Source organism: Scophthalmus maximus, chromosome 21 (assembly GCF_022379125.1).
Source record: "Scophthalmus maximus strain ysfricsl-2021 chromosome 21, ASM2237912v1, whole genome shotgun sequence".
NCBI classification, from domain to species: domain Eukaryota; kingdom Metazoa; phylum Chordata; class Actinopteri; order Pleuronectiformes; family Scophthalmidae; genus Scophthalmus; species Scophthalmus maximus.
In genome coordinates, this window is record NC_061535.1 from 5,163,888 (window position 1) to 5,188,943 (window position 25,056).

Here is a 25,056-nt window from a genome sequence, read left to right on the forward strand (position 1 = left end):
CACAATAATGTGTATTGCTTTAGCTGACATTTAATCAGAAGCTCACTTCAGCCGGCCTATACACTGCCACCAGAGGTAATGTCTTTAGAGGACATTGAGGTCTTTCTGGCATACTGTGCTGTTTCTGCAGGCACATCGCTGTGTCAGTGCCCCTCTGCGAACACGAGGGAGGCCTCAGTGTGCTGATGCTGTACATAGCTCATTTGTTTTATGACTCACTCTTCACAGCACAGCATTTGCATCAATGTTACTCTACTGACCTACACAGGCCAGATCCCCATCCGTCGACAAACACCCGTCCTTCAAATTGTCCAGAGTCAAATTTTTCACTTTGGTGTGCATGTGATCCTTGAATAAACATTGTTGTAAGCCAGTTCAAAATATGTGTTCGTTATCTGGCTCGACTTAACCTACAAAACATTGACCATCGAGGATAACCTGTAGCCTACTACGAAGCTGGATATCAACTGTCTCAGGCAAACCTGGGGTTTCCTGTCGTTCATTCAAAGAACTACTCAAAATATTTTTCATTTAAAGTCAGGCTAAAAAATATAAGCACGGGGATATTTCTGCTGCTGAAGCAGATGAGAGAAGTCAATGTGTGATGTCATCAATCACACTGAACTGTTCAATCGTGATCATGAGAAATATTGATAAGTGTGTGGATAATTGTTCTAATAAAGAGATAGCATTAGGTTTTTATTATTATTTATCGTCACAGTCTCCTCGTGATGTTTCCGAGCTGCAGTGACGGAACACTGTGAGGGATTCTAATTCTAAATCAAAGTAAGCTCTAATATTAATGAATCTATGTATTTAGTAAGTGTAATAAACTCTCGCTTTGTCTATTATAAACCAATTTAAAACCAGAGTGGACACATGGACTGTCTGGAACAGTAAGAGCTCAACAGCCCACAGAAGAGAGAATCCCAAGTCATATTCTGAATCAGTATTTTTAATTTTTTTTTAAATTTTTAATTATTTAATTATTTAAAGAAAAACAAGTTTTATTCACGATATCATAGAGAAGTACTACACTACCCACAATCCCAACGTGTAACATCGTCCTCTCTGATTGGTTCGAAGTCATCGGAAAGCATTCGCAATGGTTTATGGGACGAGTAGTTCCTTCACTCTTAAAATGATTATGTCCACGCGCCTTATCATTTGTCACGTCACCTGTAGATTATAATGATGACTCTGGTTTTCCGGTGATCTGACTGGTCAGTAGTTGGACCGGTGAATGTCTTTGATCGAACTTCACTTGCTCCGCAGCGCCGTTCGGCTCACGTTACCATGGTGATTTTGCACCGGTAGGAAGTAAACCTTCGTAAGGGGGAAACACAACAGAGGGAAACCTGAAGTTACCTCGATAACCGCAAAACCCTGCTTCGTGGTACAGGCCTCGGTCGGGCTGGCATGCCAAAAATAAATCTCCAGCTTTTCCATTAGTGTAGGAAAAAAAATGTAAGTCTTAGTAAATTATATTGTTGTCGATATTGAGATATTGTTTGTATCGTAAGCGTCATATTTGTGAACACGGTTACCTGGCAAAGCCAAGCTGAAGCCTCGCTACAACTAGCTGTATCCATGACTGCACTTTAATACACGTCTTTAAAAAAAAAATCATTCTGTTTCTCTCTAACGACCACAGAATGGCAAAGAAAGGGAAGAAGCCGAGCGAAACTCCGTGCAAGGAGACGGTGAGATGTCAGTGTGATGAAATACCTTTCTTCTTGAGGATTATATCGCACTTACATCTCTCTCTCTCTCTCTCTCTCTCTCTCTCTCTCTTCACACTCACAGTTTGAGGTTGTACCTGTTGAGGGCAAAACCCCAGCAACAGTCGTGCTGCTGCTGAGCTCACCAGAGGAGGATATCCTCATTAAAGCCTCTGAAGCAATCCATACATTTGCAGAGAAAGGTATGACTCAACCCCCCCCCCCCCCCCCCCTCCACAACCCTGTGCAATCTTTTCACTACACAAGCAGAAAGCCATTTGTACACATTTGCCAAGAGTAGCAGACATGTTTAAAACGATCAACCTGTTCTTCTAAATCAAAAAGCTCTTTTAATAATGCGTATTGCCATGTTGTTATACCGTCCAATTCTAGCTTTGGGTCCCACTTCTGCTATATTATTGTATAGCCTGCACACATATCCGCTAATAATATAGTAATTCCACACAGCGGCTTGTGTCTGTCACCATGCTGAGTTTCCCTGTTAACTGTCTCCCCCTGTTGCTAGGAGATGAGAACAAAATTACTTTGCTGGGACTCGGGGCGTTGGAGCCTCTCTGTCAGCTCATCACTCACAGCAACAAGCTGGTCAGACGCAACGCCTTCATGGCCCTGGGCATCATGGCCATCAACGGTGCGTCAGACAACACACGTCATCAGCGCAGACTCGCCCACTGAGGGATTTGATGGCTTATGTAACTACTGGCTGATGAACATTACAATTTCCCGATCATCTGTCTCCGTGTCAGGCAGCTGACTCTGTCGAATGATTTGTTGGCTTAACAGACTGAGTGACTAACTCTAACCAAGAGTGATTCCCTGTGTCTCCTGTTTTCATTGACAGGAGATGTAAAGAGTGCTTTGGAAAGAATCCATGTCATTCCATCAATCATAGACAAACTATCACTTGAAGGTGAGTCGTTCTGATCGTAACAGAAATAGCCTCCAAATGAGATACTCTCTGATTATGAGCAACAACAATACAAAGCAAATAGAATATCTTTTTTCTCAGGCACACTAAACATATTTGTTAAGTGCAATAATTACACAGCACATGCCTACTTACGTATGTATATTTCTTCGTCATAAGTCCTGCATGAGGCTGATTTTCCATATTTTCTCTTTTCTTTTCCATTTTAAGAAGATATAGTTGTCCATGAGTTTGCCACGCTGTGCCTGGCCTCTCTGTCACTGGATTTTGTGTCCAAGGTCCAGATCTTTGACAGCAATGGCTTGCCTCCTCTAATTCAGCTTCTGTCCAGCCCAGACCCAGATGTTCAGAAGAACTCGCTAGAGATCATCTTGAACCTAGTTCAGGTAACCCAGTGTAGAGGAGGTTGTTATAGGGCTCCTTTTAAATTGTAAAATATATATTTTGTAAGATACATTCTTGGAATTGCTGAATTTCAAATAGGTATAAACTCTTGTCCTCCTCTTTTTATTTTCTGTTGTACTGTTTGTAATGTGTGAAGGACTACCAGTGTCGTGTGGTGGTACACGAGTTTGGTGGGATCCCTCCACTTCTGGAGCTGCTGAAGTCGGACTTTCCTGTCATTCAGCATTTGGCGTTAGAGACACTACAGAATGTCACCACTGATAGAGAGACACGCAACACCTTCAGGGAAGAGCAGGGATTTGAGAAGCTCATGGATATCCTTAATAACACGGTAGGTCTGTGGGTCTGTGTATGTTTGTGTGTGTGTGTGTGTGTGTGTGTGTGTGTGAGTGTGTGTGTGTGTGTGTGTGTGTGTGTGTGTGAGAGAGGCAGAACACATGCTTATGTGGGAACACGTATGTCTTCATCCTGCCCCTTAGTGTTAATATAAATGAGAACATAATGGAGGGCAGCTTAAAGCTTATTACTGCACTATAAAAGTATTCCTTGCCAACTATTATTTTTGTCAATCTCTATCTTATTTCATTGCACTGAATTTTTTTAATCAAATTTTATTCCGCCCTGATTGATTTTATCCTGGCTGCCATTGCATTGCTTGTTTCCGATGTAAAGAACTTTGAATTGCCTCAGTTTTTTAAATGTGCTAAATGAAGCTACTGTACTTTTCCTTGTCTTGCCTGTGTATGTATTTCATATTTGCACAGTTTGCTGAATATATTTCCCTTTTGAAATAGCACTAGCGCTAAACTCCTGATACCTTTTCCATCTCTGTGTTTTTTTTAATATCTTACAGGCCGTTAGTGACCTTCACGCTGAGGCCTTAGATGCATTGGCAAACTATTTGAGTGACAGTGAGAGTGTACAGCAGATCCACGAGAGCGGAGGCCTGACCCGGCTGATGGATTTTTTTCTCACACCCAACTTGCCTGAAATCCAGTCCAACGTTGTTAAATGCATCACCAGGGTTGCTCAGAGCCGTAAGCCAGGAGAGAGGAGCCGGGAGAGATAATAAATTTCTTTTTGGCTTTACAAACACTACCTGTAGCTGCATGTTTTCTTTTTTTATGTTGCATGTACATTGGTCTGTGTCGTCTGTGTGTATAGCTGAAAATCGCAAACTGCTCCATGAGCAGCATGTGGAGAAGGTTCTGGTGGAATATCTGTCCGTGGAGGACAATGGCGTGAAAATGTCCACCTGTCAGGCTGTGGCTGCCATGAGCCTCCACCTGGACAGTAAAGGCCGCTTCCAAGAACTGGGTAGGTTGGACATGCACATAACCACCATATCATCAACATGCTGACCGCGATGAAATATTAATGAGTTTGATTAATCTGTGTTTCAGGTGGTATCCCTGCATTGGTGGATGGGTTGTGTACTGAGTGTTTGAAGCTGAGAGAGGCAGCAACCCAGGCCCTCGCTATCCTCACACATAGCAACGACACCAGTGCAATGTGAGTCACATGATCACAACCCATGTGCATTTATATACACAACATTATCCTTTTTTGTGACTCTTGGAATAGGTCTGATATGTCTTCAATTCAATTTCAATCCAATTTTATTTGTATAGCGCCAAATCACGACATACAGTATCTCAAGGCACTTACGTAGTGAGATCGAGACCTCACATTATTACAGAGAAAACTTCTGGTCTTATTAGATAATGAAATTGTCATCCCCATTTAATGGGTAATTCAAAAAAGGACCAGAAAATGAATAACTTAATTGGTGAAGCTGTAGTAACAATATAGCTTATTGCCGAATGTGTAAAACAGTCAGTGATAAGTGTGTAATTTATAAATGAAAAGGCATATAGAAGAAGGTAGTAACTTTAAAGATGAGCAGTATGCCTTCCTCTCCACTATCTCACAAATGATTTAATGCTTCATTTGTCTCCCCATGGTTCTCTCTCTCCCCATTCTCTACTCTTCCACATTTTTATCCTCCAGACAAATCCTCTCAGCTCCCATCACGTCTCACTGTCTTACTCCACATTTCAATAATACTGTCTCGGCACTCTACCAGTTACCTCTAACTCCCATGCAGCAGTTCCTCGCTATTGTAACTCCTCACTTTCTCGCATATGCTATTCATTACTCTAATGTATTACACACAAAAATCCCATGTCGTATGCACACATGAATGTGAGAGATTGCATTTGTCAGCTCTGGGGGCTTGCAGTAAGATACCGTGTATTTCTACGGTATGTCTTGCAGGGCGCTGTACGAGGCAGGAGGCCACGAGATCCTTGTCCAGCAGCTGCAAGGAAGCTGCGCTAGGTCGGTAGCCAATGCTGCTGCCGCGCTCTGCAACATGGCGGGACAAGAAGTCATTCGCTGCAGCATCTTGGCACATGGAGTCATGCAGGCTCTGGTGGAGCCCATGAAGTCCACAGATACACAGGTCTTGGTCAACGCCACACTGTGTCTGGCAGTGCTAGCCTGTGACACGGAAGCTAGGGCAGAGGTTGGTGTGTTTATAATTACTGCTCCAAAAGCTGCCTAGCTCTCAACAATGACAAAAATATCATGAAATGGAGATATTTAAGGGCATAAAGAAAATACAAGTTATTTTAGTAATACTCTTTTTATATATCCAACCCATAACAAAAATCTATAAAAACTAAAAATTTTCATTTTAAACAGTAGTTTATGATATTTGACTGAATCCCAGAATATTCTCCCCCCTGCCCCACGCAGCTACAGAGTGCTGGGGGCCTTCAACCACTTGTCAATTTGCTGCGATCCTATCACAATGAGGTGTTGCAGAATGCATGCTTGGCAGTTAATGTCTGTGCCAGCGATGAGCCCGCTGCTGTGGAGATGTGCAAATTTGGGTAAGACACAGAACTGACTGATAATAATTACATGCAGGTTTGACAAATGAGTCATTAAATGTAGAGCTGGAGGTGCATATGTTGAGCGTAATTGTGTACCACGGTTCAGCAATGCAGCAGAAATGTAGGGGGTTGGAGCAGACTAGGAGTAATCTCTTGAATGGCCAATAGATGGCAGTAAAAGGCAGTAGTAGTAATAATAATAATAATGATAATATGTGTGTGTACATATGAAAGTAAGGGTCCTTGTCTTCATATGTATTCCTGTTTGCTTACATGTTTATTTCTCATTCATCATCAAATATCTGTATGTGCTTGTGTTTATGTGTGTCTCAGAGCCCTCGAACTGCTTCGGGAAATCAACCAGTCGGCGAATCGCAGGAGCAGTTTCAGCGAGTTGGCCATGATCAGCCTGCTCAACTCCAACTTGTCTGTTAAATACAGCTTGACAGGTCATTTAGCCTTCACTGACATAGTTAGTGATGGCTTCTACGACGCCGGGCAGGTGCGTGCACCATTGCAGTTTACGTGCCTACACAAGTCACTGCAAGGAATGTAGATTAAATTGAAATAAACTCGTTCAACGTGTTATTTTGGAATTTTAAATGAACCATAATTAGTTCCAGCCTCTTTATTCAACATAACAGATTGAATTTGAGCTTTTAGCTGGGTAGCATAAAAGGCTACATACAGTATTGCAAATGATACAATGTCTTTCTCTCTGTGTCTCTTTCAGGCTCGTGCAGGACAGAGGGTTCTGAGTTTAGAGGAACTGTCTAAGAAGCCAGTCAATCAGCAGCGGCCCATTATTGTTATCAACACAACAACAGAGTATGAGCCCTTCCATAAGTTTTGGCAGATAAAAAAAACATAATACATACATAGAATATGTTACCATGGCTTTCTACACAATTCTTGGGGTTTGCATTCACAAGAAACCTAATTTAAATTTTTAAATGATTCTATACGTCACATTCCAGCTCAACCTGTGACATTTGGACAAAAAAAATTGGAATTTAGAAAATATATATAGCAAATGCCAAACTACTGCAAAGAACCAAACCCCTTACACAAAATGTAGAGCAGGAAATTAATCAGAGCGACAACACAAAGAGTCGTGGACCATGACGTTCCTGCACTACCAGCCACACCATTTACTTTGGTGATACAATTCATTGAGGCTGTCGGTTCACCCTCCCCTTGTCTGCGCCAATCCAGTGCTCCACTTTCCTTCCCCTCTCTTCTCTTTTTTCCACTCTCCCCTGTTGCCTTCTTCGTACCCCAATAGTGCGGCCTCCCAGGGTAAATGATCACCCTTTTTTTTTTTTTAAGATGGCAACACAAGGCAGCGTAAAAGAGCCTTTGTTTCTAGGGGATCGGACTTCTGAACGTACAAGCACAAACGTGCACATGCATGCACACCCATGAAGATGCTTTTACATCATGCCCATCCGTGTTGATTGTAACACACACACACACACAATATTTATTAAAGGCTGTACATGTTTACATATACTAATGCCCTCAGCATGTTGATGAATTAACCCTGCCATAGAGAGGAGTGCCCCCTTAGGGTACCCCACATCCACCATGACACCCCAGGCATTCTTAAACAGGGTCTTTTCTAATTAATGCAAAAAAAATTCTACATTTAAGTTAATTTTCTTCTTCTATCTCCTGAACCAACATATAATGCCTCGTATAACTTTTGACCAGGGAGGTTCAGCTTTTGCTCCCGTTTGTCCAAGAACCTTAGGTCGAAAGCAGAGGACAATGCTTAATGTCAGATCGTATTTGTTAGACTGTAAGTTGAACCAGAAGTGTAATTTTGCTGGGCAGTTATGTTTCCTTGTAGAAATATACAAGCGCATTCAAATCCACACAGACAACGCACAAACTTTTTAAGACACTGACTCACCTTTAATTTTTTTTTCTGTCTCTGTACAGGGAGAAGACAGAAGATGACGGACAGAAAGACGAGAGCCAGCCTGGGTCTCCTACGGAGGAACCATGGAAGATGATGGACGACGTCTCATTGCAGGTTCTAGTTAAAGAAACCAAAGAATCCATCCTCCCGCTGGATGACGAACGAGAGCAGTGCACTGCCTTGGCCAGGTGATGGATTAATGCAGTTAGCATATCGCCAACATGCAGAGACGTTACTATAGAAATAGAAAACCATATATTAAATTATTGGTAATCATTGTTAATTAACGACTTGATGAGAATTTAAAAAAAATGTAGTATAGATGAATACACAGTAGATAACTTACCATTGGTGAGAGTTTCTGCGTTTTTAATGATCATGGGTTTGTGTGTCAGGATGGTGAGTGAAGCCATGGGAGGAGCAGTGGAGATGGAGAAGTTGCACGAATTCCCATGGGTATTGCACCTCAGCGAGCTCAAGTTTCAACTTCAGTCCAACGTCATTCCCATCGGCATGATCACCAGAGGAATCTACTGCCACAGGGCACTTCTCTTCAAGGTACGACTCACTTGGTTGCTGTACCACAGAATCATCAGCTTTTATTTTTACAGGCCTTACCATTCACCAGCATCTTTTGGCATCTATTGTAATTCAAGTTCTCCCCCATTCTACATATGAAGTGTTACCTTTCCTTTTCTGCTCCAGTTTTCCCCTTGTTTCCTTATAATCACAACCTGTCTCCTTTTCAACTTCTTTTCCTCCCCCAGTGTCTGGCTGATTGCATCGGAATGAGCAGCACACTCGTTCGGGGCGAGTACAACCGGGCTTGGAACGAGGTTCTCCTCCTCAGTGGGAATCCCTCCTCCAGCAGTGGCCGCTACATGGTAGACCTAATGCACCAGCCTGGAAGGCTGCTGGCTCCTAGTACCCCTGCTGCTGTGCAGTACCAGACTATATAGGCCAGAAATACTCCACGTTTCATTTGTGTTGTATGTTGCAATTCATACCATACAACCGACTATCAGACTATCATTATTTTGCTGCATGCACAATGCCAAAGAATAAAAAAATGCTGTCTGTCAATGAATGAGGCGTCTAATCCGCACTGACCTCAACTTTTTCCACTGAGGATTTGCAGAGGTGTGTGTGTGTGTGTGTGTGTGTGTGCCCAAATACATTTTTTTTAAAATAGCAAACGTGTCTGGGTTTTTTGATTTGTCATTTTGTGTTTTTTAATATCTACACTGTGCAGTGGATTTGCTTCATTGTTTTTTTGAAAATGTTTAAATATGGTCATGATAAGGACTGTTTTATCAGTTTGGGGGGTGGGGGTGGGTGGTTGCTTTTAAAGCAGCAGCACTTGAACCTTATGATGTTTTCCCCTCACGTTGACAATCACTAAACAGTGGACGCACCCAGTTCCCTCTGACCTACATAGCTGCGAGTGTGGTTCTTTGACCGGGTCACCCGACAGCCCCGTATCAGCCGAGGGGGGACCGGTGCGTAAACAGTCCCGGCGCGGCGAGCGCCTGCTCCTGCCTCCACACAGACCCGACACGGCGGCCAAGTAACATGTCCCGATCCGTCGCTCGCCTCTTCGTCGCTGCGGCCAGATCCTCGGCGCTGCCGAGCAGGATCCCGCTGTCCATCCGTCCTGTATCCACGCGCCCAGGTAAGGTTTGCTTTCCTTATTTGGCACTCGATGTTTTTTCTTTTTTTTGTGGCTGCAGGTGCACCATTCTGTCCCTTTCTCACGCATGTTGGACATTGGGACATTTCAAACTGATGGAAGGAGCCGTTTGGCTATGATGGGGGGGGGGCAGGTTCTTGCTTGTGCAATGATGTCCTTAAACAAGACAAGGTCGGTTAGAAGTGTAATTAGAAGTTGAGGGTAAGATCTTTTTTTTTGGACTTTTGTTTTCTGTCGTCTTTTTACATCAGGCAGTAGCCTACAGTTAATTGTATTTCAAATTATATAGGATACATTTTCTGAGTTTGGCTCCAAAGTTTTCAGGGACTAATGTTCATGGATGGAGAATCTACTTTTTGCTTTGCATGTCCTGTGGTTGTTTTAATGAACCAATGGATGCACTCGCCTCCTGCATGTGGCCTCAAATGCACATGCAAACCCCCTTATGTGACCCCATCCACTGTCACTTCTCCTCTCTGCAGGTCTGCGCTCCCTCACCCGTTACGACGAGACCACAGACTGGCAAAAGAAACTCACGCCGGAACAGTTTGTAGTCACCAGAGAGAAGGGGACCGAGGTGGTGAGTTTCATTTTGTACGGATCACCCTGAATTAATAGGGGGCAATGCAAAGATGCACATAAGCACAGGAACTGGTGCCAAACCAACACTATCTCGGTCTGCCGTGCAACTGCACTGGACTTTGACCATCACTGTAAAACTGACCATGGGAAAGGTTTGATGAGCCCAGCTACAGACCATGTTATACTCACAAAACAATGAGCGTAAAAGAATACAAACCTAATGTGATGAAATGTATTTAACCTGTTAGTCCTGTGTCTGCCCCTAACACTGTGTTTTGGCCTATGTGCTTGTGTATCGGTGGCTTCTCTCAGCCCTTTAGTGGGATCTACCTTAACCATTATGAAGTGGGGATGTACCACTGTGTCTGCTGTGACTCTCCGCTCTTCAGGTAACAGTTTGTGCTTAACAATTAAAGTGACATTTCACACACACACATCATCAAACTGATTGTCTGTAACAGTGGTAATTCCTGCATAGAATATTTGCTAAGAAAGCAAAGATAATTTTTTTAGAGGAAATACTGTCAGGATCATCTTAAAGGGAGATTCCTTCCATCCTCTTGTGTGTTAGTGGTTCATTTAAAATTTTCAATGCCTCTAATGTTGAAAAAAAATAATTATATGTTGCTTCCCCTCTCGATAGTTCAGAGGCAAAGTATGACTCTGGGACAGGCTGGCCGGCATTCAAAGAGGCTCATGGCACATGGGAGCGGGATGAAAGCCATGCCTCCATCTTACGTCGCCCTGACAACAGCCTGGGCAGTGCGGGAACAGAAGTCCTTTGTAAAAATGTAAGTTGTGTTCTGAGCTATGAAACCAAAGTTTCCTTTGTATGGTTGCTCTATAGTTTTCTGTGCAGTTTATTGTAAAGCAGTACAGGTTAGAATATAGAATGTGCATCTCATCCATATTTTACATCAGTTTTGATTTGATTCAGGATATTCTTAAAATACAACCATCATTTAATACTTTTGGTTGACTTGTGACATTTGTGTGTGTGTGTGTTGTGCAGTGTGATGCCCACCTGGGACATGTGTTTGATGATGGACCAGACCCGACAGGTCAGCGGTTCTGCATCAACAGCGTGGCCCTCGCGTTTCAACCCAGAGTTAAAAACACATCTGAGGGAAACTGATGAGCTGCACGGACAACATGGCCTAAACCGCTGAAAACACACTTACTGTATATTTTTCCTTGTGCGGTAGGGTAAGTCGTGTTAAGGAGGCAAGATCAAGGTCCAGACACCGAGAAATCATTTCACCTCCTGACCAACACAGGCTAGGAGGTGAAAGTTCAAAGCTTAGCCTTTGGTGTAAATTAACTTCCTAGGTTTTTTTTTTGAGCTGAAAGGAACTCTTGCACTAGAGAGAAGACTACAAATGTGCCAATCATATATTTGATTACATGATTCACATATAAAGTGAAACAGTCACGTCAATCGATAATGAAAAACATACTTGCCACCTATTGTGTTTATTTTTTTTATTGTTTTGTAATTTGTGTGCAAATGATCAACTGGACATATTTGTGTTGTCAAAAATGTATTGTCTTATTTGACTTAATGTCTGAAAATGGTTAGACTTAATACACTGACTTAAAAAGTCTTCTTTTTCTGAAGGGATTGCAAAACATGGGATATAATAAACATTACGGTATTGCTGCTTCTTTGCATTTTTCAGTTTGGAGCCACATGTACAAATCGAAAAGTTTTCTCTTTCTTTAGTAATTATTCAGACCTGACAGATCTTTTGCTAATAAATGCATATTTTGTTCTCTGAATCTATGTTCTGTACAGTTTGTTAGGAACTTAACTCAATATTAAATGATAATCGGATGCTGCCCTCTTTTGTCCACATGCACAAACCTCAACATTGCAGTATGACCTAATCTCTGCCAGTAAACCAAGTTAATATTTAACATGACAGAACGTCCCTCGCCTCACATTGTTTGTCTCCTGCTATCTATCTGTTTTTCTTTGTCTGTTTCTGAGGTTGAGTGAAGCAGCTATAGAGTACAGGGCGGACAGAGACAGAGGGCACAGAAAACCCTGAAGAAAAAAAAAATTGGAGGTCTAATCTTTTAGGACCACGAACCTGATTCTTGACTGCATCATTCTCAGTGCGAGGATGACCGGCGTGTGGCGATGCATGCTGGCAACGATGGTGTTGATGTGTGTGTGCCTGTGGGGATGCAGTGAGGCTGTAGGGGGGGCTAGGAGTCGACCGCGACCCCAGAGACGACCTCGCAAGAAGCCAAAGGTCGACCCCATTGACTTGATCCCACCAGCAGAGAACATAAACATACAGCGGGTGAGAAACTGGACAGAACACACGACTGTGTGTGTGAGTGTTTGACTGTGTATCATCACTTCATCATTTTCCATGTTCGTGTATCTTCCATGTCTCGTGACGCGGCTTGGGAAATATTTCTGAAAAAGCTGTTTCCAGGTAGTGGATTGCAGCTACAGGCTGAGAGCACCACGGTAGTAAATAGTTCACTTTGCCGTTACCTGGCCTTTGCACACTGACGGTTACATTGTGGTTCTTGCTTTTTTGTACCAAGATAACGAAATAACACAAATAGAACTACAAAAAAAAAGATCTGTGCAAACCGTGGCATATTATAAAAACAGGCCAGCAAAAAAGATGAAATCTGGATATTTTGTAAAACTTTGCCCACACACTCCAGCAGGTCTCATTGATATTAAATGTGAAAAGAAACTGAAACACTTAATTTAAATGATGCTACAGGAGGTTGAGCACTTGCAAACTTCTATCAAAGTTCTCCTGCTAAAAATGTTATCATAAATTGTTCCCAAACATACAAACCTATGAGTCTGCTTTGACATGGATTAGTGTGGGGGAGGCAGTGTGGACACGCTTGTGTAATTGTGTCAATATGTTGTTTTGGGCAATAAGGGGAATTATCAGAGAAACCAAACAGAATGAGAGATAATGAAGCAGGTCATTTGAAACAACTCTCCTTTCATAAATGAAGCAGAGAAAGCTTCAAAAATATTACCCAAAATGTTCCCCATGTACAATGGAAGGGTTTAAGCAAAAGATCGTTCTTAAGATTTTACATGGTGAAATGATATTAATATCTCAAGTCAAAAGCATCCTCCAGTAGGAGTAAGAGAGGAAGCAACATGTTTTCCAAGATTATTTTCTTCTTGCAAATATGTATGGGGCTAAAAGTTGCAGGGTGGAGGATTGAGGGAGGAACTATTGTCCGAAAACGAATCTAATATTCATAAATAGGTGTATAAATAATCACCTGGAACTAAGAATCGTTGTGTTTTCGTTAACTTCGTATGAGCCCTTTGTATCCTCAATGGCAACCTTTGTATCTACAAAGGTAACCATGTTGCACTACCATGTTTCTGCAATAGCTTAGAATGGACAAAACTACATACTCTACTACTACTCCAGAAACTTTTGCTTCTTCTTTTTTTAAATTTTATGTTACCTGAAGGCCTCCGTAGATTCTCCAACCCGCCTGGAAGGGGAAGGTGAGGCTAAGGGTGTTCAGTAGGTTGCAACTTCATTACTAGATGCCTGCACACTGAAATGTTTCTTTTGTCCCTGTATGTGCTGCAGATGACCGGCACGTGGTACCTGCTGAACACGGCCTCCAAATGCTCGTACCTGATCAATCACGGAACCAAAGTGGAGCCTACCGTCATGAGCCTCTCTCGTTCCTCTGACTCTGACCAAACTCTGTCGGTGAGCACTAAAACCCGACAGTAAGTACTACAACCATGGACTAACCGCATGTTTAAGCGTAGACTGTGAGAAAAGGCAGTACCTCGATTCATCAGCAGAGGGGGCAAACAGGCAACAAATATCTCCAATCACTCACTTCAAGATGAGCTCATGTTAACAGTTATAACTCATTATTAAAAAGACAAACTAAAAAAAACAAAACTGAAGTCAGCTTGACCTGGCATTTATTTTTGGGGGGTTCAAGCTGAGTTTTCTGTTTTAAGCTATAGTTCAGTCAGATGCCTTAAACAGAAACAGGATGTTAGATTACAGAAAACTGTTGGCAACATGACAACGTAACACAGTTCTACTCGAAAATACAAAACTGTCAGAGACAAACTTAAATTGTAAACTTCTCATCTCTTCTCTTCTCAGTAATCACCAGTGTTGGGAGATATTGCAGGTCTACCATCTGACCCCAGCCCCAGGACGACTGACACTTAAAGGTCAGTCCGTGTGATTTATCACCTCGTCAAAAGCATGATAGTGAACCAGTCTGACCACGCTGTCCTTTCCACCAGGAGCTCGCGCGGAGCTGAACACAGAGATAGTGATCGGGGAGACGGACTACAGCTCATACGCGGTCATGTACTACCACAAACAGGGCAAGACAACCGTGAAGCTCTATGGTGTGCTCCTCATCCATGTGATCTGTGTTTTAAATGTATGTTGAAATTGCAAAAAATTGTAAAAAATAAAGTTATGTCATAACGTTTCCTTTTGTGTTTTGTATGCAGGCAGGTCTGTAGACAATCTCTCAGAGCCAGTGTTGACCAAGTTTGAGCAGCTTGCTACAAAACAGGATATGGGACTTGCATACCTCTTCCCTTTCCCCACCTACAGTACGTCCATGTCCACCTGGAAAAAAATATATATATTTTAATAATTATAATAAAAGTATTAAAGTATTGAAGTAAAGTATATTAAAGTAAGATAAAAGTATTGCATAGCAATGTAATACAACGCCACAGCGTGTATTACTGTGCTCACTGTCCTGTTTCTCAAACGTTACATCAGTTCAAGGCAGGTTATCACAGGCATTAATATCACTAATATAAAGGATTGAAATGTAGTCACATATTAATGCACTTGCCTCCTCAGCTTCCTCTCAGTAACAGTGTGTCAATCTTTTCCTTTGTCCTTTTCCAGGTCACTGTGGCGACGTGGACCAGGATCATGTCATCAGTAAGTCAAACGTGATTCTAATAAAATACAAAAGAAAAAAAATTCAAATATCAAGCACACGGTGCTGTAAAAGGCTATTTACAAGGTTTTAGGCCTTGGATATTGGTAATGTTATGAAAATGACTGACAAAGAAAAGGCTGATTTCAGCACAATTATTTTCAATAGGCTCTTATGTCACGAAGGGCGGGGGCGGGGTGGGGGGGGGGGGGGGTTGGAGCAGCTCTCCAAGGAAACCGAGGACCTGCTGCCATGACCTCCCCAAATACTTTTCACGTTTTCTCCTGCAGATTGTGCACGTGCCGGCCTCAGCTTGTGTAACATTCATTTATTCAAACCTTTGTCAACAACATGTTATTCAATCTCCACGGACTGATGAAAAACATCAGCAAAGCTTTTATGTACGTTTTAAAACTGTCACTCTTCTTCTTCTTCTTTTCTTCTCTAAAATCACAGACTGTGTCCCCACATGTTGAAGAGTCAGATCCAGCCTTGCAGTGTTCGGCAGTGTTACATATGTATAACTGACCACTGTATATCCTTTGAAAATAATAAAGAACAGCGGATACGAGCGAGAAAGTTTGCATACGGGGTCCTCGAATGGTTTAATGGTCCACTTTAAATGTTACCATGTGCAAATGAATAAAACAAAATGTTTAAAATAACAATTGACATTATCATGCATCTGCCATTGTCATGCTAAAGCCATCTCATTGTCTTGTTCTGAGATGTAACAGATAGTGGGTCTGTGTGGGGACACGAAAGGAGGGGGGGATCAACTAACGAAGTCCAGATGTGAGTCTGAAAGGGCGGTTGGTTACAAAACTATCTTACCAAACATTTTCCTCTTTGTTACCCCCTTTGCTCCACCCAGCAGCACCTCTTTGTGTGTGTGTGTGTGTGTGTGTGTTCGCGATTGTTACATAACCAGCTGATTGCAAGTCAATGCCTGTCTTGCCTCCAAACAAAGACAATACAGAGAAAACAAATACAATCAAGAAGATGCTGCATTCGCAGACATTATGCACCATGGAATGTCAAACAAGTAAATGCAACTTTTTTGTTGCTTTGGTAAAACATAAAACAGTGGAAAGATATTTGTTTCAAACTTCTTTTTCTTTCTAACACACTGGTCCAGGATGACCTCAGGATGACCTGGACCAGTCTCTGCAAAACTTTCAGGGCTTTTTTGGTGAGAAATGGTGAATGCATTTTCACATTTTTCAGTGTAAAGTCCTTAAAAACCACTGCCACAGAGCTGGTAGATATATGCAATAAATCTTCAATATTCATTTGGTTTATTATATGCGGCAAATTCAAATATGGATAAAAATCATACACTTTTAGGAGAAGTGAATTTGATTTCTTGTTTCTTGCTCAAAAGGTGAAAAAATAGCTCTTTTAACAAATGGTTTCTTTGATAGTTGTGTCTGGCCATTTGTGAAGGTAGGAGGGAGACAGTGTGTGTGTGTGGGGGGGGGGGGGGCTCTCCCTTTTCTTCTACTCCTTCCCACTTTCTTCCCTCCCCACCCCCCACCCGTTTCCAACCAGTTGTGTAACTGCTGTGTTTTGCAAGTCAGTAGACGAGGGCCAGAGAGTTTCCATAATGCAAAAGCTTGCAGTAAGGGGGGGAAGGAGGGGGTGGGGTCAAAAGGTGGGAGGAGGTGTTGGGGGGTTGCAGGACTCTGTACTCTATCTGATATAAGGAGCCTCCACTCACCCTCACCTTGCACACTCCACTGATACTTCACCCACTGCTGGAGAAAGCCTTCTAACACAGAGGAAGAAGCATGATGAACTCACTGCTGAGGATGCTGGCCACCTTGATGTGTGTCCTGGCCGCCTGCACCAATGCCATGCCCATCAAAGACTTCAGCCTGGAGAAGGTAAGTGATAGAGAGAGAGAGATGGATTTAATTAGCAAACACCACAGCGATTTGTCTGTATTGTCCATTATGATTCTCTCAAGCTCAGTACTTTGACTGTTTTCTTTTCCTCCCCTTCTTTCTTTTAGATGGCAGGCAAGTGGTACAGTGCTGGCATTGCTACCAACGCTCAGTGGTTTGTGAACCACAAGGCAGGGATGAAGGTGGGCACAGCTGTATTTGTGCCAACTGAAGGAGGAGACCTGGATCTCTCTTATGCCAACCTGAAGTAAGTGATTAACATGTTTATGAATTGATATTTATACAAATTAAAATATCCTGAAATATTCTCTTGCGAAAAACAGACAAATAAAGCTCCTCTTTCTTTCAGTGCTGATGGTACCTGCTGGAGAATGACTCACCTTGCTCATAAAACTGATACTCCTGGACGCTTCACCTTCCATAGCCAGGGTGAGCAGAGCGCGCACACACAAGCACACACACTGAGATTAACACATTCTTTCAACAGCCTGACTCATTGTATTCCTGCTTTAATCAGCTTGGAACAATGACAACGACATGCGCATTGTCGATGTCGTGTACGACGACTTCGCTCTGGTCCACACCATCAAGACAAAGGATGGAGTGTCCCAGGACCTCATTTCTCTTTACAGTAAGTCTGGATCACTATTCAAAGCCCAGCTGCATTCTGGGGAATCTTTGTGTGTTGAATCCAGGATTCGGTGAAGGTTAAAGCAAGTGATTGTGTGTTTGCAGGTCGTACCCAGGAGGCCAGTGATAACCTGCAGCAGAAGTTCATACAGTTTTCCCTGGCCACCGGCATCCAGGCCGACAACATTGTTATCCTCCCGAAAAATGGTAGGTCATTGAACTAAAAAATATATAGGCAGTTGATTTGTAAATACAGTGTGGCTGTTGGTGTAAATGATTCAGACTTTTCCTCATGGGCCTCCTCATGTCTGTTGTTGTTACAGATGAATGTCCCGAGGTCTGAGTCCCTTGCCTCCCTCCTTCCACCGTCTCTCGCTCTCGCAAGTCCCAGGCTTTCATCGTGTGTTTCAAGTGTCTTACCCCCTACTCCCCACCCCCCTCCTCACTGGGGCGTCTGCAGCATTACACTCCATTCCTTGCTGCACCCCGAAGACCAATGCTAACAACAAAGGGCTGATTAGTGAGACAATGGGAAGGAATACATATGACTGTGAAATTTGTCAGTTTAACATTTCATACTTGTCTTTTGTAACTGCTGATTTATTTTGTGGTGTCTTGTGTTTCATTGAAAAGAAAGATGATTAAAAGATGATGGAATGATATTCAATAGTTCAGAGTGGTTCATCTTTATTTATCATGAGAAATTCAAATCTGTGAACTTGTAAAAGTCAGATCAACTCTGTTCACCCCCTCATGTGCTGAGGGGAATCATCAAGTTGCTCCTGATTCAATACCTCTCTAGGCCAAATTGTGACCTGGATGAAGGAGAATCTCCACAGACAGAAAAATTTGTAATTTTTTCTCAAAGCATGTGATAAAAATTATGTGTAACGGGCTGGCAAGGAGGCTAAAACCCATGGGCGCTAGTGGCTGTGGCCAGCACGTGTCTTAAGGTGTCGGCGAGAGGTTTACAGTCGGCACGGGTCTGGACTGGCCGACCATATATGGTCTATTGGGGAAGTAGCATCGATCACTTTGCGGGGAGGGGTACATTTTGTCTTCACCGGGAATAAAAATAATTCAGCAGAGTTTGGCCTATGTAGACCAGAACGACGGAAATCCCACGCACCCCCCCAGCAAATTGCATCATGAGATTTCACCACACAGACTTATAAAAGAAAAGCAAATTCACAATGAAACAGTAAAGTTGTATCTGACTGTAAGTGTTTTTTATTGTTTTTTTGGGGGGGTGGGGGCACATGGTAAAAAAAATAGGTCTCTTCAAAAATGCCTTCTTTGATAGGCGTGTCTGGGCATTTGTGATGCAGGAGCGAGACGGGGAGGGGTGTTAAAGTAACCCCCAAATGATATCCCTTTCAGTGTTTCCCCGAGGTTCACTGGTTGGGGGAGGGTTGGGGCTCGTTAGGTTAGGTTTCACAAATCACGTTGAGATTCATCTACAATCTTTTATACAGGAAAGAGGAATAGGGTGTTTAACGAAAGTGACCTTAAATGACTTTTGGTTGACTTTACATGTAAAATAAAAAACAACAACAACAAAAAATTAAAATTATTAAAATGAATTTGCCTTTTCGGGGGGTGGGGGCAGGGGGCAGAGTTCTGTAGTACTGTCTCAGATTGTTTTCCAGATATTCCCAGGGTTTTTAATCTTTTTTTTCTTCTGTCACTCTCTGCATCTCAGCCGGTTGGTTCTGCTACTTGATTGCTGGGAATCCGATAAATATCTTTGTTTTTCTGCATCTCTCTGCTCTGATAAGATGCCGTGTGCAGTGTTTGTGTTGCACACGGCATCCCCCCCCCCCCCCAATTCAATGGTAGGGGAAACACTGCCTTTTTATTCTCCTCCTCTGTCCCAGTGTCTTCCCATCTCAACCCCACCCCCCCCCAACTATTTTCCATCCACATGTGCCAGTTGTGTAACTGTAGCGTTTTGCAAGCCAGTGGACGAAGGCCAGAGAGTTTGTGTAATGCAAAAACTTGCAGTAAGGGGGGGAAGAGGCGAAGGAGGGGCAGGACTCTGTAGGATATAAGGAGCCTCCACATCCATGGTCTCACCACTGCACATCCCACTGATACTTCACCCACTGCCGGAGAAAGCCTTCTAACACAGAGGAAGAAGCATGAGGAACTCACTGCTGAGGATGCTGGCCACCTTGATGTGTGTCCTGGCCGCCTGCGCCGATGTCGTGCCCGTCAAAGACTTCAGCCTGGAGAAGGTAAGTGATAGAGAGAGAGAGATGAATTTAATTAGCAAACACCACAGAGATTTGTCTGTATTGCCCATTATGATTCTCTTAAGCTCAGTGCTTTGACTGTTTTCTTTTCCTCCCCTTCTTTCTTTTAGATGGCAGGCAAGTGGTACAGTGCTGGCATTGCTACCAACGCTCAGTGGTTTGTGAACAACAAGGCAGGGATGACGATGGGCACAGCTGTATTTGTGCCAACTGAAGGAGGAGACCTGGATCTCTCTTATGCCAACCTGAAGTAAGTGATTAATTATACAAATTAAAATATTCTGAAATGTTCTCTTGGGAAAAACAGAGAAATAAACTAACCTGCTTTTTTCTTTCAGTGCTGATGGTACCTGCTGGAGAATGACTCACAATGCTAATAAAACTGATACTCCTGGACGCTTCACCTTCCATAGCCAGGGTGAGCAGAGCGCGCACACACAAGCACACACAAGCACACACAAGCACACACACTGAGATTAACACATTCTTTCAACAGCCTGACTCATTGTATTCCTGCTTTAATCAGCTTGGAACAATGACAACGACATGCGCATTGTCGATGTCGTGTACGACGACTTCGCTCTGGTCCACACCATCAAGACAAAGGATGGAGTGTCCGAGGACCTCATTTCTCTTTACAGTAAGTCTGGATCACTATTCAAAGCCCAGCTGCATTCTGGGGAATCTTTGTGTGTTGAATCCGGGATTCGGTGAAGGTTAAAGCAAGTGATTGTGTGTTTGCAGGTCGTACCCAGGAGGCCAGTGATAACCTGCAGCAGAAGTTCATACAGTTTTCCCTGGCCACCGGCATCCAGGCCGACAACATTGTTATCCTCCCGAAAAAAGGTAGGTCATTGAACTAAAAAATGTATAGGCAGTTGATTTGTAAATACAGTGTGGCTGTTGGTGTAAATGATTCAGACTTTTCCTCATGGGCCTCCTCATGTCTGTTGTTGTTACAGATGAATGTCCCGAGGTCTGAGTCCCTTGCCTCCCTCCTTCCACCGTCTCTCGCTCTCGCAAGTCCCAGGCTTTCATCGTGTGTTTCAAGTGTCTTACCCCCCACTCCCCACCCCCCTCCTCACTGGGGCGTCTGGACCATTACACTCCATTCCTTGCTGCACCCCGAAGACCAATGCTAACAACAAAGGGCTGATTAGTGAGACAATGGGAAGAAATACATATGACTGTGAAGTTTGTCAGTTTAACGTTTCCTACTTATCTTTTGTAACTGCTGATTTCTTTTGTGGTGTCTTGTGTTTTGTTAAAACAAACTCAAATATGATTTTATAAAATGCTGAAACGATATGTTATAGTTCAGAGTGGTTCTTTTTTTTTAAATCATCAAAAGTAAAATCTGTCATTTCAACTCTGTGTAGTGTAAACTGCCCCCTGGTGCATAAAACTTGAAGTAAATGCCCCTGAAATGTTGCTAGTCAGGAAGATTTGTTGAAAAATAATATACACATTTGTGATGCAAAACACATAAGGTTCAGATAAGGACAACTTTCAATGAGTGCAGATAATGGCAGAATATGTTTCTAGACATACAGTGGATTTTGATCAGAGACCATTCCAGTTTCCCGTTGGCCAAAAAGAGATCCATTTGACTTGACTACTGTCAAATGTCAGAAATGTAAAGAGCAGATCATATTAACCCCCTGTATATAGCAGGACAAGGTATCAAAGACAACAGCAAATGGTGAGAGAGAGAAAACTCACTTTGTTGGTGCAGCTGGTGAACCATTTGCAGTATAATTGGATTGACAGATTTGGGACAGTGTCAACAACAGCAGAGCATCATGATGGTCAGTGTATCACTCCGTGTGGGTGGTGGGCTGTTGTGCACGATTGTCCTGACAGGGATGAATAAAGTTTTGTTGAACTCAGTATAGAAGCTTTTTTTGTATCTTGACGTCTGTATGAAGCTACACTTTCTGACCACAAGGGGGCAGTCTACGAAAAACCACATGTTCAAATAAAAAGCTATTATGCTTAAATAAAATGTGTTCAGAGGCAGCAACACAGACAGACTGACAGATACTCTTCTTTTGTTGAGGGCTGGTTTCTCTTTTTTCACTCCACTTTTGTTCTTCCCTGTCTAAAACGGTTGTTTGGTTTGTCCAATATACAGGTTGGTACTTCGGTATTCCTCGCTGCACTCGACTGCGTTACCCCCGATTCCACACCCCCTCTGGATAACTATGACCTGGATGAATCAGAATCTCCACAGACAATTTTCTTTTCCCCCACAGCATGTGATAAATGGAACAAGCATTAATCTCTTAGTAACCCAGTTACAGAATCTGTGTAATTACAATTCACTCTCACTTCTCCCTCTGTAGCTCCCCGTTTCATCTTCTGGATTTGTTTTAGACTCATTATTCTAATTAATTATTTACTGCATCTCTGCACTTCTTAACTATCTCATGTTAATTCGATGGAATCTTCACTTAGTTGAGAGAAAATGGGGCAATAGTCACAGAAGAGGAGTCGTGACATGCAGCGGGAGTCAGACGTCCCATGGGATGACCTCGGCCACTTTTCCTCTGTCTGAGGAAGCCTGCGTGTGTTATGCACAGATAAAAAAAAGACTGATATTAAAGATCAAATACTCTTTATTGAACTCAACAGAACTGAAAGCAAAACATATGGGTTATGGTTTTGTCTGCTGGAGCTGAGAATCTATTATCATCGTTGTTTCATATTCAAACAACATATTAAGGGCATTATTGTATGGTCTGAGTAATATAACTATAAAAAGAAAAGAAAAAGTAAAGTAGATTCACTCATGTGCCTTCATCGTGGATTGTTGTATGTAAATGGAGAAAGTCTTCTTAGAGGCTGCAGTAGAAGGCGGGCTGAGTTCGCTAGCTGTCTCCGATAAAGTGACGCGCAGTCAGTGATCGAACACGAGGCGGCGGTGTCGGCGATGAAGTACAAAATCATGTACAATGTAACGAGGTGCCATGGCAGCAATTTGACCACACAGACTTCGAAAACATAAGAAGCAAATTCACAATGAAACAGAAGAGTTGGCAGCTGCTTATATGACTGTAACACATTGTGCTGTGAAAGCAATGGCGTGGAAGCGCAGGGAACATAACTGACAGGAAGACAACATGGTTAGAAAATAAAAATGAATATATTTTCTGAACACGTTGGACAACAGTGGCAGCGAGCGAGGCTCAATCCATTGCTCACAAAGCAGGAGCCTCTCTGAACATGCTGCTCTCGCAACTGAGTGAACAACCTTGACTTGTGCTCGATCGAACATGCATGTTTGTGTGTGTGTGTGTGTGTGTGTGTATGTGTCGCAGAAACTGCATCTCTTGCGTATTGCGCGGTGTGCAGCTCTTCATCAATGTGCATCAATGTAGCTGCTCCTGCTAAGCTATTCATAAGGTGTGTGTGATTAAAAAAGAAATGTGCCAGATTTTAAACTCAAAGTTTGATTGAGATTAGTGGGAAACGCAAAGCCATTCCAAATCAGGACAGAGACAACAGCTGAAAACTCAGCAGCAGTAAAGTTCAGGCTTCTTGTAGCAAGACTGGGGGCAAGGCGACATGGCTCGAGACCTTGAAGGCACAATGGACGGGAAGTAAAACCAATTATCATCTTAACCTTGTCCCAGATTTTGAATAAATATTAGCTGTCAATCATATTTTGTTTTTGTTTTTACACTGCTTCCACCACTTAATGCACGGTGTTTTTAGTGCATCAACAGAGCTCATCAAGTGTCAGGCATGTTGTTCGATCTGACCTGCACATATATTACCACAGACGCATGCACGCACTGTTAACCCACGGCCCACAACGTCAGTCAAAGATCTAAAGAAGCACAAAGAAACCCCTTAACTCAAAAGTCACACATTCAATGAAAAATGACAAAATTAAAAAAATTTGAGACGACTGGGTGGAGGACGTAAGACTCAAGTGTTTGGCAAAAGAAAAACAAACCAACGTCTCATGTGTAAATGAGTAAAGGCTCGCGGTTTCACCGATTCCGAATGAAAAAAGAAAGCTGCCGTGCTGAACCAAGCCGACCGTGGAGCGCCACGATTTCCCATGATGCACCGAGAAACCCCTGTCTGCCCCTCCTCAGAGAGGAATGTCCCGTACAATCCAATGTCATAAAATTTAAACATAAAACTCTATACTTCACACATATATAATGGACATACTCATGATATAATTGTAATATATATCTTACATTTCTCATTAATGTTTATGTATTTGGACTTTGAATAAATCTTTTTGAGAAAAAAAACAAGGAAAAGAACAACAAAATATTGTATTTACAAAGTGAATTTTGGCATCTATATTCAGCTCTATATTACCGCAGTATTAGTGGCATGTCGTTTGACAGACATGAGGGTTGACAGGCTGGTGCAACCAAAGCCTGATTAATTATATATATTTAAAAAAAAAACGGGTTTGGCATGTTGATACGATCATTTATGACATAAGATTTTGTTTAAAAATTAATTCAAACGCAAAAGAGACTGGCAATAAACCTGTGCTATCACATGACCCAGTAAGTATAATTATTTGTCATATACAGTATTCAAATAACTCCTGAAAACTCCCAAGCACGATACAAAGAAGGACAAGCCGGTTAGTATATACATGTACAGTCTCTTACAGCTGTGCCCCACTGAATAACCGCTCTCTTTTCTAATACTCTGGATATATAAAAAAAACAAACAAACAAAACAAACAATCAAAGAAAAACAAAACACTCCTATACACATCTTTCCCAAATCACCGTCGTCTCCGGGAGATTATTGTCCAGCTTGATTGGCCATTCGACCATCTCTCCCCCATCTCTGGTCACTGAATAATACCTCCTGCGTTTCTGTGGCAACTGTCATTCCGACAAATCACTTCCTCTCTCCGAGTCCCTGTCACCGGCCGTTAGATGAACCACTCCTTTTTCGATTCGTCGATGGTTTCGGGGTTATCGGTGCCAATGATGGCCGTGTCCGCGGACTCGCCCGCGGACTCGCCGCCGCTGCCCTTGGCCTCGTTGGTGTGGTAGGTGCCTTTGTGGCGGAACATGTAGCGGATCAGGAACACCAGAGTGCACAAGATGGTGAATATTACCACCGCAATGATACCTGCAGAGGAGAGAGACATCGAGTG

General features: G+C 42.7%; 6 protein-coding genes across 8 annotated transcripts in view; 5 read left to right on the forward strand and 1 right to left on the reverse strand.

Annotated features, from left to right (window-relative positions):
* Nucleotides 1-1,259: 1,259 nt before the first annotated feature.
* Nucleotides 1,260-9,090, forward strand: armc3 (armadillo repeat containing 3). Of its 2 annotated transcripts, none has more exons than XM_035619747.2 (17): nucleotides 1,260-1,467; nucleotides 1,655-1,703; nucleotides 1,807-1,924; nucleotides 2,248-2,373; nucleotides 2,584-2,652; nucleotides 2,884-3,056; nucleotides 3,212-3,406; nucleotides 3,929-4,112; nucleotides 4,240-4,392; nucleotides 4,479-4,587; nucleotides 5,353-5,602; nucleotides 5,836-5,972; nucleotides 6,309-6,477; nucleotides 6,709-6,803; nucleotides 7,920-8,087; nucleotides 8,295-8,457; nucleotides 8,667-9,090. In XM_035619747.2, the coding sequence occupies exons 2-17, from the start codon at nucleotides 1,656-1,658 to the stop codon at nucleotides 8,856-8,858; spliced, it is 2,349 nt and encodes a 782-aa protein (XP_035475640.1). In that variant the 5' UTR covers nucleotides 1,260-1,467; nucleotide 1,655; the 3' UTR covers nucleotides 8,859-9,090. The 2 variants fall into 2 exon arrangements, with proteins under 2 accessions (XP_035475640.1, XP_035475639.1); XM_035619746.2 differs by having other exon boundaries at nucleotides 1,261-1,467; nucleotides 2,881-3,056.
* A 151-nt stretch (nucleotides 9,091-9,241) lies between these two features.
* On the forward strand, nucleotides 9,242-11,950 carry msrb2 (methionine sulfoxide reductase B2). Its single transcript, XM_035619757.2, has 5 exons — nucleotides 9,242-9,571; nucleotides 10,072-10,169; nucleotides 10,484-10,560; nucleotides 10,815-10,962; nucleotides 11,184-11,950. Exons 1-5 carry the CDS (start codon nucleotides 9,472-9,474, stop codon nucleotides 11,304-11,306), a joined length of 546 nt encoding a protein of 181 aa, XP_035475650.1. The 5' UTR covers nucleotides 9,242-9,471; the 3' UTR covers nucleotides 11,307-11,950.
* A 166-nt stretch (nucleotides 11,951-12,116) lies between these two features.
* On the forward strand, nucleotides 12,117-15,783 carry c8g (complement component 8, gamma polypeptide). The gene is made up of 7 exons (XM_035619753.2): nucleotides 12,117-12,480; nucleotides 13,771-13,916; nucleotides 14,311-14,381; nucleotides 14,457-14,564; nucleotides 14,673-14,777; nucleotides 15,085-15,120; nucleotides 15,575-15,783. Exons 1-7 carry the CDS (start codon nucleotides 12,298-12,300, stop codon nucleotides 15,592-15,594), a joined length of 669 nt encoding a protein of 222 aa, XP_035475646.1. The 5' UTR covers nucleotides 12,117-12,297; the 3' UTR covers nucleotides 15,595-15,783.
* A 1,035-nt stretch (nucleotides 15,784-16,818) lies between these two features.
* On the forward strand, nucleotides 16,819-18,317 carry LOC118291468 (lipocalin-like). Its single transcript, XM_035619755.2, has 6 exons — nucleotides 16,819-17,004; nucleotides 17,133-17,272; nucleotides 17,375-17,454; nucleotides 17,543-17,656; nucleotides 17,761-17,862; nucleotides 17,979-18,317. The coding sequence occupies exons 1-6, from the start codon at nucleotides 16,909-16,911 to the stop codon at nucleotides 17,996-17,998; spliced, it is 552 nt and encodes a 183-aa protein (XP_035475648.1). The 5' UTR covers nucleotides 16,819-16,908; the 3' UTR covers nucleotides 17,999-18,317.
* A 1,395-nt stretch (nucleotides 18,318-19,712) lies between these two features.
* Nucleotides 19,713-21,218, forward strand: LOC118291469 (lipocalin). Its single transcript, XM_035619756.2, has 6 exons — nucleotides 19,713-19,892; nucleotides 20,021-20,160; nucleotides 20,249-20,328; nucleotides 20,437-20,550; nucleotides 20,655-20,756; nucleotides 20,873-21,218. The coding sequence occupies exons 1-6, from the start codon at nucleotides 19,797-19,799 to the stop codon at nucleotides 20,890-20,892; spliced, it is 552 nt and encodes a 183-aa protein (XP_035475649.1). The 5' UTR covers nucleotides 19,713-19,796; the 3' UTR covers nucleotides 20,893-21,218.
* A 1,292-nt stretch (nucleotides 21,219-22,510) lies between these two features.
* The window catches only part of cntnap2a (contactin associated protein 2a), a 280,648-nt gene continuing 278,102 nt past the window's right edge, over nucleotides 22,511-25,056 (reverse strand). For both annotated transcript variants that reach the window (XM_035619745.2, XM_047329941.1), the window contains one exon: nucleotides 22,511-25,031. In XM_035619745.2, the coding sequence (XP_035475638.2) occupies nucleotides 24,829-25,031 (203 nt within the window). In that variant the 3' untranslated portion in view covers nucleotides 22,511-24,828. The remainder of the gene's footprint in view (nucleotides 25,032-25,056) is intronic.